The 14301-nt window shown below is 40.2% G+C and overlaps 1 protein-coding gene across 3 annotated transcripts in view; it reads right to left on the bottom strand.

Annotated features, from left to right (window-relative positions):
* The window catches only part of LOC121394208 (peroxisomal targeting signal 2 receptor-like), a 193152-nt gene that overhangs the window by 113587 nt on the left and 65264 nt on the right, over positions 1 to 14301 (bottom strand). For all 3 annotated transcript variants that reach the window (XR_005961555.1, XM_041564526.1, XM_041564527.1), the window contains exon 6: positions 4648 to 4754. Coding sequence is in view for 2 of the 3 variants with exons in the window: in XM_041564526.1 (XP_041420460.1) it covers positions 4648 to 4754 (107 nt within the window). In the remaining variant the exon portion in view is untranslated. The remainder of the gene's footprint in view (positions 1 to 4647; positions 4755 to 14301) is intronic.

Below are 14301 nucleotides of genomic sequence, written 5' to 3'. Positions count from 1 at the left end.
GAGTATTGATTGGGGCATTAAGTTTTCAGCTAAAAACACAGAACAGAAATGGTTGTCATTTAAAATGATATTAAATTACTGTTCTCAATTTATTCCCTTAAGGAATAAATGTAGAAGCTCTAAGAATCATCCTATGTGGCTTAATACAGAAGTAAAGAAGTTAATAGGAAAGAAGAGAAAGGCATTTAGAAACTACAAATCTGTTGGGACAGAAGCTGCATTTAATGAATATAAACACTGTAATAAATGTTGTAAATCCGCAATCCGGAAGGCAAAGAAAGGAAATGAAGAGTTAATTGTGATGGAGGTGAAAACTAACCCTAAAAAGTTTTTTAAATATATTAATAGTAAAAAGATGCAGGTTGAGAGTGTTGCTCCATTAAATAATGGTACCAGTATGGTTGTAACAGATACAGAAAAGGTAAATGTGTTAAATCAGTTCTTTTCTTCAGTATATACAATAGAGGAATCTGAGTTCCCAGGCTCACTTTATAGCTGCACTAATGGCTCAGCTCAATCTAGTCAGTGGCTGACTCAGGATATAATTCATAAAGCTTTGATAAAAATTGATGTAAACAAGACTCCAGGTCCTGATCGCATACACCCCCGAGTTCTAAGAGAGCTTAGTTCAGCCTTAGACCAGCCCCTATTTCTGATTTTCTCAGATTCACTTTCATCTGGTATGGTGCCTATGGATTGGAGAAAAATTGGAAAAAATATTTAAAAAGGATTACAATCTCAGCCTGGCAATTATAGGCCAGTAAGCTTGACATCTGTGGTGGGCAAATTATTTGAGGCTTGTTAAGGGATCACATTCAAAATTTTGTCCTAGTGAATGGCATTATGAGCAGCAATCAGCATGGCTTTATGAAGGATAGGTCATGTCAGACAAATTTGATTGCTTTTTATGATGATGTAAGTAAGATGCTGGACAGTGGGGGGCAGTAGATGTGATCTATTTGGATTTTGCCAAAGCGTTTGATACTGTGCCCCACAAACGACTGCTTTCTAAACTAAGGTATGTAGGGCTAAATGAAGTGGTATGCACATGGATAGGAAACTGGCTACAGGATCGGGTACAGAGGATGGTTGTTAATGGTATATTCTCTACTTGGAGTAAGGTTCTTAGTGGGGTCCCCCAGGGCTCGGTATTAGGTCCAATTTTATTTAACTTGTTCATTAATGACTTAGGGGAGGGTGTTGTAAGTAATGTATCAGTGTTTGCAGATGACACAAAACTATCCAGCCCAATTAATTCCATCCAGGATGTGGCATCCTTGCAACACAGGCAGCTAAGTGGCAAATGAGATTCAATGTTGATAAATGTAAAGTCATGCACCTTGGATGTAAAAGTATCCAAGCCACTTATACCCTTAATGGGACTGCACTAGGCAAATCCATTATGGAAAAGGATCTTGGAGTCCTTGCAGATGATAAACTTGGCTGTAGCAGGCAATGCCAGTCAGCAGCATCAAGGGCAAATAAGGTCTTGAGCTGTATTAAAAGGGGCATAGAGTCACGGGAGGAGGGGGTCATTCTTCCACTGTATAGAGCACTTGTTGGGCCCCATCCAGAATATGCCGTTCAGTTTTGGTCTCCATCACTCAAACAGGACATTATTGTATTAGAGAGGGTAAAGAGAAGGGCAACTAAGCTGGTGAAAGGTATGGAAAATCTTAGCTATGAGGAAAGACTGGCCAAATTGGGGATGTTCACACTGGAGAAGAGGTGCTTAAGGGGTGATATGATAACTATGTATAAATATATAAGGGGATCATATAATAATCTCTCTAATGCTTTATTTAACCAGTAGATCTTTCCAGCTGACACGACTTGATGGGCATATGTCTTTTTTCAACCTTACTTACTATGTGAATGCATGTCAAATTCTAGATCTTCATGAGCCTTAAGGGCTTTCCTCGAGCCATAAGACTTAAGTCCTTGAGACACAGGCTGAAGCCACAGTTAGTTTGAAATTAGTAGTGGAACAGCAAAAAAAAACAAACAAACCTTTTTGAGTAAATTTTCTGCCTTTCTGTCCATGGGATTCTTTCAATGTCGTGCAAAAAGCTTGTCCTTGGAGAGCCGTTTGTCCAGGCTCTTCCATTCTTTTATAATGGCGACTCTGACTGTCTCATGCACAGGGAAGTATCTGGTTCTTTTGTACTGACCCAAATAATTTGTCAAGAGTGTTTAGTTCTTTACACTCTTCCTGTGTGTCATGGGATTGAAGCACATCAACCAATAAGGTGTTGACCTCCTCTTACTGTGATCCTAGAAAAGAGTCAGTGGGGGAGATGAGGAGCCCCCCTCTTTCCAGTCACTCCTCTCTGGAAGTGGCTCATTTGGTTCTGGTTCAGGGGAAGGCTGGTTGGCTATGTGGACGCAAAGGCCCGTTAAGGGGGCCTTGCCGAGTAAAGCAGACTGGAGATCTGGAGTCAGGCATTTGTGGTAGTTGGAGTTGTGCTAGTGCTAACTCATAAGAGGTCCCCTTAAGAGGGGTCTTACCAAGCCTGAAAGTGAGCTGGTAAGGTCTATAGGTGACCTGGATGGCAAGCATGTGGATGCTGAGGAAAACGATGTGCCATACTGCGGAAAACGTTTACGGTGGTAAAGCGGATCACTGTTGACTCTGACCACAGCTTCAATATGGATGCTGGAAGGGAATGCTGGGCTGCAGTGTGAGACCTGGAAGTCCCACATTATGCGTCAAGTATATCTCTGTGGCACATACTTGCTGAAAAGAGTGAAGGAGTGAAATTGGAATATACAGCGATGTGACTGCTCTGGTATTGATGTGGCGGCCTTCTGAGTGGTACGAGCCTCTAACGCTCCAAGGTTTGCCATTTTCCAGAGTGCAGTGTGTTTGCTTACATGTAGCGCTAATTTTAGGTGATCCTCTGTGCCGGTTGATTTGGCTAGCACTAAGGCATACATTGATAGACCTTCCCCATGACTGGGGTGGACCTAGCAGCAATGAAGCATGTCTCTCTAGGGAATGAACACCCTCGCCTGCTGAAATTCCCAGTGCTGTAATTCACAAGCAGGTGTTTAAAGTGTGTTTTAGAAAGTGAATAAAGTGAATAAAGCTCAAAATCTGTATTATACCTTTTATTTCCATACACGCAAATGCATTGGGAACACCCTATTCCAAATCAAGACATGAAGAAAAATGTATATGTTAACACAAATGTGTGTTATTCCTTTACAGAAAGTCAAGAAAAGGGAATATATAGAAGTGTCTACAATCTTCTTTACAAACTCAAAAATTCACTGTATAAACTGAAAAATGTTCAAGATTTTGCTTTCATTTGAATCAAAGAACTAATGCTTAGTTGTATAAACACTGTTTCTAAGAACTGCTACACGTCTACAGTATTTTGCAGGGAGAGTCGACCAACTTCTAGCACCTGTTACATTCCACAATTCTTCTGCTTTTCTTGGTTTTGCCTCAGAAACAGCATTTTTTATGTCAGCCCGCAAGTTTTCTATTGGATTAAGGTCTGGGGATTGGGCTGGCCACTCCATAAAATCAATCTTGTTGGTCCGGAACCAAGATGTTGCTTATTTACTGGTGTGTTTGGGGTTGTTGGCTTGTTGAAACACCCATTTCAAGTGCATTTCCTCTTCGGCATAAGGCAACATGACCTCTTCAAGTATTTTGATGTATGGAAACTGATCCCTGGTATGAGATAAATAGGCCCAACACCATAGTATGAGAAACATCCCTTTATCATGATGCTTTCGCCACCATGCTTCACAGGGTACTGTGGCTTGAATTCAGTGTTTGGGGGGGGTAGACCCAAAAAGAATCTTGCTTTCATCCGTCCACAAATGTTGCACCATTTCTCTTTAGGCTAGTTAATGTGTTCTTTGGAAATTTTAACTTCTTCAGCAAGTCTTTTTTTCAACAATGGGATTTTGCAGGGGGCCTGTTGATTAAGTATTCATTCTGAGGGCATAGTTCTCCTTTAGAAATATTTTATATTTAAAGGTAAATGTTATCTATCTATCTATCTATCTATCTATATATATATATATATATAATTTAAAATAAGAAACTTTCTAAATACAATCAGTTATATATTCTGTACTGTTTCTGAAATAATCAAAGTTCATCTTCACTATTCCTCTCTCAGCATCTGTTTCTCTTCATTCACTCTTCATGAGTTGGGTTTTAGATAATCACTGACAGTTGGACCCAATATATCTTATAGAGAGGCTCATATTGCCTAGAAGATGTATTAGAGCTCGCTATATTAAAATCACCAGAAATCCTGTCTCTCTACATGCAGGATTTGTGCAAAAGGTAGTTATTTTGTTAAATTTTGTTTGTACTGGAATCAATTATTTGAATAAGCTAGGAAAGGAAGCCCCCTCTATAAGATATATTGGATCTAACTGTCAAAGACGAATAGTGGAGATGAACTTGATTTCTTATTTTTCTTATTTCTTATTTCAGTATGCTGAAGCTTATTTTAAATTTTCATTTTCACGATAGTTCCCCTTTAAATATTAATATTTACATAAACACTTTTAGCTTAGCAGAGATTGTCCATTATTCATATTTGTATCTGCCCCAGTTCCAAAATATATTCCCACACACTACAGTCAAATTTATCCGTTAACCCAGAAAATGTATTTTACCTGGTCGTATTTACACCAGTCACAGCTTAAAATTTCTGCCTGGTGAGCTGGAATCACTAGTTTGGACACTGGTGTTTTCATATCCCAAATTCTGAGACAATGGTCACCTAAAAGGTACAGAAATGGTAAGTAACTGTACAACATAATAGAATGTTGTTCAAATCTTTTACAGATGTAGATGAAATTATGTTAAAGGGCACCAATCTAAAACAGTTAGAATTGTTTGTTTAATGTAAATCATCAGCTCACTATACCTTCTGCAAGATCTCCCATATCACCACTGCAGTTCTAGCTGAGTCAGGCATCTTGGATTTCACTGGCTCCTCCTACCTATATCTTCACAGCCAACAATAGCTCTGAAATCTTGCACATGCTCAGTTGAAATTCCTTGGTTGCTTAGCAACCCTTCTAAGGTATTTTCAACTCAGACAAACCTCTGTTAGCTGCTGTTTAGTAGTGCTGCCACCTTCTGAAAGTTAGTGTGTGCCCTTCATTTGCATAATAACATCACCAGCCGGGGACAAGATAGGGAAATCCCGTGATACTTCTAGTGGAGGAGTTTACTAAAACAAGGCATTCTGGGTAGAATACTCAAGGCAGTGCTACAATCTGAGCATGCTCCTGAAATCTGCATGTTCACTGTTATAGTCACTATATGGACTCCCTCAGTGAAAGAACTAATTTGACAAAGAAAGGGATTTTTTAAAAACTGCAGTTTTAAAAAAAACCAAAAAAAAAAAAAACCTATATATGTAGTTTGATTAAACGTGTTTAGGTTGTACTGGTTAATATGTGTTTGATTTTGGCTGTGATAGGTGCCCTTTAACTCTGGGGTAATGTTTCTGGGTGATGTTTGTTCGTACATTACTGCAAAAAGTAACACATTGAATTCCAGGAACTTAAAGGAACAGTTCAGTGTAAAAATAAAAACTGTGTAATGAGAAAGGCTATGCAAAGGAAAAATTTTTTTTTCTAATGTAGTTAGCAAGCCGAAAACCTAATCTATAAAGATTAAGGTGGCCACTCTTAAGGTGGCCATAGATGTGCAGATTTACTTTCCTATCGGACGACCTGCCACTAACTATTCAGATCAAATAAAGTAGTAAAAGAACAGATCAGATGTTCTGCCCCTGACAGCAATCGTACAAAAGTTAGGTCCGACAAAAGCTGTTGACAGTCTCCCACTGATATCGTCAATACATGCAGAGATATTATCAGTAGCTGTCAGAAATTTTATAACCTGTCTGATCGTCTGAACGACCGATCACCATGGCACTAAAAATGTCAGAACACTCCACACACGGCCCGAAAATTGTACAAACAGAGATTCAAACTATGAAATCTTTGCGTCTATGGCCAGCTTTTGTTAAGGTGGCCATACACGGATAGATCCGCTCGTTTGGCGATGTCGCCAAACGAGCGGATCTCCCTCCGATATGCCCACCTTGAGGTGGGCAATATCGGGCTGATCCGATCGTGGGCCCTAGGGCCCAACGATCGGATCCTAGCGTTCGCCAAACGGGCGGTCGGATCGCGGGACCGCATCAACGAACAGATGCGGCCACGATCCGACGGGATTTTTAACCCCATCCGATCGAGATCTGGCCGACTTTCGGCCAGATCTCGATCGGGGAAGACCGTCGGGGGCCCCCATACACGGGCCAATAAGCTGAGCGACTTGGTCTGTCGGCAGCTTTTATCGGCCCGTGTATGGCCACCTTTAGTCAGTACCTTTAAGGGGGGGGGGCACATGGGACATAATCAGTTAGTTTGCTTTTGCTTCTCAGCAGGCAGAACAGATTCAAAAGTGAATGGTTATGACACATATGCCCCCCCCATTCAAGTCACTGACTGGTAACCCATAAGAGCTGCATAGCAGGAAGTAGTGCTCTGGCTGTTATGTTAGACATCTTGTCACTTCAGCCTGTATAGATTACATTTTTGTCTAACTATATTGAAAACATTTATTATTTTGCATATATTACCCAGGTTTTATTTTTTCTCTTTGAACAATTGTTTTAAATGCAGTTGCTTTCCCATAATACTTTAAGTATAGCACCCGTATCTTGTGGACATGACAGTATCAAGTGGACATGACAGTATAGCTCATAGTTATTCCAGGTATTTGGCTGCCCGGTTGATTAATAGCTCAGCGGGTGTGTGTGACAAAACACCACACAAACCAGGTACTGTTGTTAGAAACAGCAATTGCAGGTGCACTCATGGGCAATTAATGTTTAAAGCAGCGGTGCAGGATTCTTAGCATTTTATCACCCACCTACATTACCTGTAAGTATTTTAACTAACCAGTGAAATGCAAACTAGTGTCACCCAAATCATTAGAATGAGTGTGTTTAATTTTAACAACTGGCCAGAATGATGGTGTGGCAGGGAATGAAACAATATGGACCCAGATCTGTAGGCATATAAAAAGGGGGGCACTCCCCTCTTTATATACCTGCACCCCCCTGCCCCGCTATGACATCACAAAATGGGTGGAGCCTGTGTAAGTAAATAAAAAGGAGTGTACAGAGGCGGAAATGGGGCAGAAGGCGGCTGCGGGGAGAATGGAGGCTAACAGTGGTGGAACTACCGGGGGAGCAGGGGGGTGCGCACGGCCAGGGCCCGCACCCCCTCAGGTCCCCCAGGCAGTCCGATTGCTGCTGAAAATGCGGCCGTACGGATGGGGCGGGGCCCGGCTGCGCGTCACGCACCAGGGCCCGCCCCCCTCTAGGATCGCTACTGGAGGCTAAACTTCAGCCCGAACCAGCCCGCAGCCTAAGGACATACTGCGTAAATTGGCCTGAACCTGCTCGACCCATTGGTAAACAAGCGGGTCCGACGGGTTAGGCCCGTCACGCACATCAATATCCTATATGTCTTTTGATACAAAGATTAAACATTCTAAACATGAATTAGAATGAATTTTTGTCACTTTATTTTGTCACTTTATTGTTTGTTCATAGTTATTTAATTCAGATTTTTTTAACAAATCTCACAACAATCATGATTTTAGAGTTTATTTGTTTAGTCGTGTTTTAAAATCCAACCTTTAATAAATAAGCCTCTAAATAAACACTACTCGCTAATTCTACTTAAAGGGATACTGTCATGGGAAAACATCATCAGTTATATAGTGCTGCTCCAGCAGAATTCTGCACTGAAATCTGTTTCTCAAAAGAGCAAACAGATTTTTTTATATTCAATTTTGAAATCTGACATGGGGCTAGACATATTGTTAGTTTCCCAGCTGCCCCAGTCATGTGACTTGTGCCTGCACTTTAGGATGGAACTATTTTCTGACAGGCTGTTATTTCTCCTACTTAATGTAACTGAATCAGTCTCAGTGGGACTTGGCCTTGTTTTTAGATCTACAAGGCAGCTGTTATCTTGTGTTAGGAAACTGCTATCTGGTTACCTTCCCATTGTTATTTTGTTAGGCTGCTGGGGGGGGGGGTGATATCACTCCAACCTGCAGTACAGCAGTAAAGAGTGACTAAAGTTTATCAGAGTCACATGACTGGGGGCTACTGGGAAACTGACAATATGTCTAGACCCATTCAAAATTGAATATAAAGAAATCGGTTTGCTCTTTTGAAAAATGGATTTCAGTGCAGAATTCTGCTGCAGCAGCATTATTAACTGATGTGTTTTGAAAAAAACATGTTTTCCACTGACAGTTTCCCTTTAATTAAACTCTATGCCTCAGATAATTGGTTATCTATAAATGCTAACCAATAGCGTTCACTATAAATTGGACAAACTGATTTTTTCTGGTCTGAGTTTTAAAGGGGAAAACACCACTTTTTAGAGAAAAAAAAATAGAAAAAAACTAGAATAAAAAAAGTTTTCCATCTCAAACCTGCCGAGGTAATTTAGAAGTCAATGGTAGATGTCCTGTTTACAATTGGAAGATATCATGATCTGCACTGAGTTTCGCACAATAATCTGAATAATTTTTGGTTTTCTGGCGATAATCTTGAAAAATCAGAGTTTGTGGCATCAATTCCAAAAAAAAAAAAAACACGCAAATCATGCAAAAAATGTATTGATAAATATGGTAAAAATTTGCACAGGAGCAGTGGTTTTAAGAAAATTGAGAGAAACTTTTGGATTTTAGAAAATAACCCCCACAGTAAGATTAGTTGGACTGATGCTTTTGAAGGTACTAAATTAAACTTTTATGAAGTTTTTTGTTGAAAATAAAAAACTTCATTGTGTTTTTCAACATTACTACAGTATAACAAATGTATTTTTACTAATTATATGATGTTGGTTGAACATCACCGTTAACTATGGTGGCCAGCAATCTACAGTATATAATTAACTATTGTGTATATTAAATCTGTATATTAACTTTAAATGTATGTTTAAAAACATAAAAACATTGCTACAATATTAATTCAGGTTACCAAACGGAGACTTACTTTGTATGCCTCGGCTGTGCTAGGATTGTGTTAAACTAATGCTTGCCACCTGTTCATACAAAGGTTTATTCAATTTTACTTTTACATAATTCACTTTGTTAGCTTAAATTCTTACCTAGACCTCCTAGAGAAGAAACTTCCAAAAGCTGTGAAGAGCCTCTCTGAATGAAATGTATAGGGTTGCTATCTATTTGTTGGAGCATAAAGCAGTCTAAAGGCTATAAAAGGCTGGAGACTGGTTTATTTTGGCATTCTTGGGCATGTTTATTAACATTGGAGATAAATAAGGTCGTTCTAAAGCTCCAGGGTGTGCTTGCAGGGCTAATATAAAGTGTTCGGCACCTTTGCAATTTTTTTCAAGTACAAATTTCCATTGAAGATCTGTCTGGCAACTGAACAAGCTAGTGATGTAAAATACTTTTGAGACTGGAATTGCTTGGTGTTAAATGGCAAGCAGACACTCTAGGATCATTGTCATTTTCTTCATTAAAAATGAATTGAACAGGAGTAGGCTGATTGTAATATTATTGTACTTTGATGGCATATTGGTGTTCATTTTTTATTTAATCTTGTTATCCCCATATGGTTTTGATTATTTCAAACACTGCCTTTTCTAATGCCCATTGTGTTCTCTCTGGGTATTGCCACGGATGCAGTTTCTACACACAACTTTATAAGGATACTGTCATGATTTTTAGGGTCAGGCCACACTGGGCATTTTGGGGAGATTTGGTCGCCTGGCGACTAATCGCCCCGTATTTGTGGCGACCAATCTCCCCAAATGCCTGTCTTCACTCTGCGCCGGCTAAAGAGAAAAAATGCCGGCGATAATCACACGCGGCGATTCGTTATCCGAAGTCGCCAGAAGTTTCCTCGTGTTTGCTCGTGAGGCAACTTCGGGCTACATCGGAAAATAAATCGACGCGTGTGATTAGCACCAGCGTTTTTTTCATTTTAGCCGGCGTAGAGTGAGGGAAGGCGTTTGGGGAGATTGGTCGCCGCAAAAACGAGGTGATTAGTCGCCAGGCGACCAAATCTCCCCAAAACTCCCAGTGTGGCCTGACCCTATTGGTGTAGTTTTTATCTCTAAATTACATTGTTTGCACTGCAAATTATTCACTCTACCATATAAAAATGTTATTCCTGAACCAACAATATTGGTGTGTAGACAGCCATCTCAGGTCATTTTGCCTGATCCTGTGCTTTCAGAAAGAGCCAGCATTTCAGGATGCATCTGCGTTTAGGCAGGCTATTGCTTCTACAGTGGGACATGGATTTTTACTTTTGAGTGCGATTCTTCATATGTACCAAGAAGCTGTTTCAGGGTTGGACTGGTCCACCCCCACTGTCGCATTTGTGCATACATGCGCGGTGCCGGGTATGCGCCTTAGTGCACACATACGCTGCTCCACATCAGTGCGCACCCGCAATATTTGTATATTACCGCGGCCCCCAAAAAGAAGGGTTGCGCCAATGAGAAGCGGATCTGAGCTGGTGGGGCCCGCATGAGCCTGGGGCCCACCGGGTTTTTTCCCGGTGTCCCGTCGGCCCAGTCCGACACTGGCAGTTACCTTGTGTCAGGGAACTGATATCTGGTTACCTTCCCATTGTTCTTTTGTTAGGCTGCTGGGGGGGGTTGATATCAATCCAACTTGCAGTGCAGCAGTAAAGCGTGATAAGTATATCATAGCACAAGTCACATGACTGGGGGCACCTGGGAAACAGACAATATGTCTAGATCTATGTCAGATTTCAAAATAAAATTTAACAAAATCTGTTTGCACTTTTGAAAAACTTATTTCAGTGCAGATTTCTACTGGACCAGCATTATTAACTGATGCATTTTGAAAAAAAACATGGTTTTCCTGTGACAGAATCCCTTTAAGGTCACAACTAAGGACACTAAAACTATTGCAATTATTGTGTTCAGAAAATAGTTCCTGAGAGAGTGATATGGAATTATTCCACATTTAAAAGCCAACATTTTCAAACAAAATATTATCTCAGAATGATACATCCATTTAACCATTGTCCCAGGTCACTGGGAAAATCTTTAAATATCTATCTAAAAAGCAAACAGAAAAACTTTTGAATGACTTTTAATGTGCAAATGAAAGAATAATGATACACTGTTATAAATGGCTTTGGATGCTGTATCAACAACTATGGTTATGCATATTTATCACTTCTTAAAACTTGATTGTTATATTATTTTCACAGTGAAAATAATGTCTTACTAATCATAACTTGTGTTTGCCTTGTTATTTTCGAATGCTGCCACCGCAGCTGTTCAGGCAAGCAAAATTATTCTGAATTACACAAAGTGCTGCAAATAGGGTGGGTGGAAAATAGAAAGCAGTACAGAAAAGAATTACAATCAGCTACAGCACAGAATGTGTTGTTAGTGAAGGTGAGCAGCTTTCTTAACAATCCATACAGTTTCCCACATTCAACAGCGATCAAGTACTTCCCTTACAACGCATATCATAAAACATTCAAAGGCGGTTCAAATAAAGGCTGATTTTACAGAAGAGGTTAGGCTACCTAAAAAGAATCATATTGAATATACACTCTCTAAACCAGCAAGGTTAAAAAGAAAATAGACAAAACAGCATTGCTATTATAGCTGTGAAAAATAGACCAGATGTCTCTTTAGCGGAGACAAGCTGCAGATTTTGAAATTACTCATTGATACCCAAACATACTAAATAACTTATAAAACTAGAAGAAGACCTTTACTTGTAAATGCAAATGTTTTCTTTGAATCAAAGAAGGGATTGTACAGCTAATAATGTAGTATAATAAACAGTTTTCTGTTGTGCTCACAAAGAAACATACTGAATTACCAGATACTACAATCAAATACCACCAGCTGATGTAAACAGAGCATAGTCTGTTCTCCCTGGCCTCAGAACAATGCACAGATAACCAGATATGGCCAGGGGCACACAAAGCTACCTCGTGAGACTTCGGGCGATTTCGGAAAATGAAGCGCTCCGAGTGCCATCCCGCCGGCGATTTAGATTCTAGTCAGCGGGGAGGCAGTTCGGGGAGATTAGAGAGAAGAAGCGATTAGAGAGTCGCTGGGCGACTAATCTCCCCCAGTAGATTTGTGTGCCCCTGCCCTAACAGCCCTCTCTGACACCATTCCTATAATAATAAAAAAAACTAGTGAACCAAGCACCATGTTTTCCTGTAACTACACTATAGGGCACATTTAAATGTGGTGTAAAAAACGGTGGAATAATCTGCCACCTATCACCGTGCATCGGCATGTACAAAACGGCATAATTTCTTGTTACACACTTTTTCTTTGAACCACTTGTCTGCCCCAAATCTGCCCCCACTCTTCCTCTATCCTGCCTCTTTCACCCTGCCTCCTAGCTGAGTCTCCCTCTGCTTTGTCCCATAGAGTTTAATATAAAAAAATATTTGGTAATATTTATCACTTGTTCTTTGTAATAATGGAGTCTTAATTAAAAGATAAACTTTCCTAATATACAGTACATGCATTTTAAATACACACCTCAAAAATTCCTAATGAAAGGAGAGAACCCTCTTTCCTGATTGCTGTGATGCAGGGGTCAATGACTCCCTACTGCAGTGCATAGCATGTTATTTATTTGTGGCGATTACAGTTAGTAAATGGCAAGTGATTTTGGGAGACTTGTTGCCCTCTGTATCAATTTTTTTTTACTGTGGGTGAATAATCTCCCAGTGTGACATTGTCCACAGCTATTGGGAAACCTGTTATGCATAGAACTCTCAATTATGGAAAGACGATCTTCCATTTACTGCATTTTAATCAAACAATTCATATTTTTAAAAATACTTTTTTTTTTTTTTTAAAAGACAGTATGTTATACTTGATCCAAACTAAGACATAATCAATCCTTATTGGATGCAAAACATTCCTATTGGGTTTAATTAATCTTTAAATTATCTTTAAGTAGACGTATGGAGATCCAAATTACAGAAACCACAGGTCCAGAGCATTCTGGATAACAGGTTCCATACCTGTAATAATAAAATAATGCAGGAGTGTGCCTCTATTAAATAATGGAAATACTTTTGTTAAAACTTAAATAAGCAAATGTGCTTAATCAGTTCTTTTCTTCAGTATATACAATAGAGGCGTTACAGCATCGCTGTATGAAGGATGGGCCATCAGACAAATTTGATTGCTTTTTATGATGAAGTACTGTATATAGGAAGATGGACAGTAGGGTTGCAGTAGATGTCATATATTTGGATTTTTTCAAAGCATTTGATATAGTGCCACATAAATTACTGCTTTCTAAACTAAGGTCTGTTGGTCTTAATGATGTCGTTTGTACAGGTATAAGATCTATTATCCAGAATGCTTGGGATGTAATCCAGATAAAAGATCTTTCTATAATAACGCACATACATACATGCTCACACCGACCAGTCCATACACTCGCACAAACATCCAACCAGTTTAGTTGTACATCTCTCTCCTCTGCACTCTCTCCAGCTCATTAATATCCTACTGGAGCCCAAAACTGCACTGCATACGCAAAGTGAGGCCTTACCAGGGACCTATAAAGAGGCGGAATTATGTTTTCATCCCTTGAGTTAATGCCCTTTTTATGCAAAACAGTATTTATGTGCTTTATAAGTGTCACGGGGGCCTAGTAGCTCCCAACAGGAGTAGTAAGGATCAAGGAGGAAGCTCGAACAGAAGTCCAAGTTCACAGTATCCAGAAGGGGTTAACTAGAAGGCGTAGTCAAAAACAGGCAAGAAGTCCACAAGGCAGGCTGCAAGGATCAAAAACCAGGTCAAAGCAGGGGTCAAAGTCCAGAATAAGTAGATCAGGCAATAATAATAGCACCCAGGTAGTCCAGGAACAGAAACCTATAATTGGTCAATGACCCATTGCCCTGGACAGCTTTTATTTGGAATTTTCGCACCAATGTGCAGCGTCATGACTTCACGCGTCAAACCCGCCGATGTCAAGACGCCAGCGCAAAAACCACATGGCGCCTAAGGGCGCTGCCATCTTGGATGCCGTGCCGGAACTGAAGAGAAGCGCCGCCGGGCGCTCATGACAGTACCCCTCCCCAGGGAGGGCCACTGGACCACCAAGTCTTGGTTTCTGGGGAAATTGTCTGTAGAATACCCGCACCAACCGAGGGACATGAACATCAGTATGTTTCTCCCAGAAGCACTCTTCTGGGCCAAAACCCTTCCATTTAATGAGGA

The sequence above is a fragment of the Xenopus laevis genome, chromosome 5S (genome assembly GCF_017654675.1).
Source record: "Xenopus laevis strain J_2021 chromosome 5S, Xenopus_laevis_v10.1, whole genome shotgun sequence".
NCBI classification, from domain to species: Eukaryota; Metazoa; Chordata; class Amphibia; order Anura; family Pipidae; genus Xenopus; species Xenopus laevis.
Note: the sequence above shows the minus strand (reverse complement) of the source record. Positions and strands in the feature narration are given on the sequence as shown.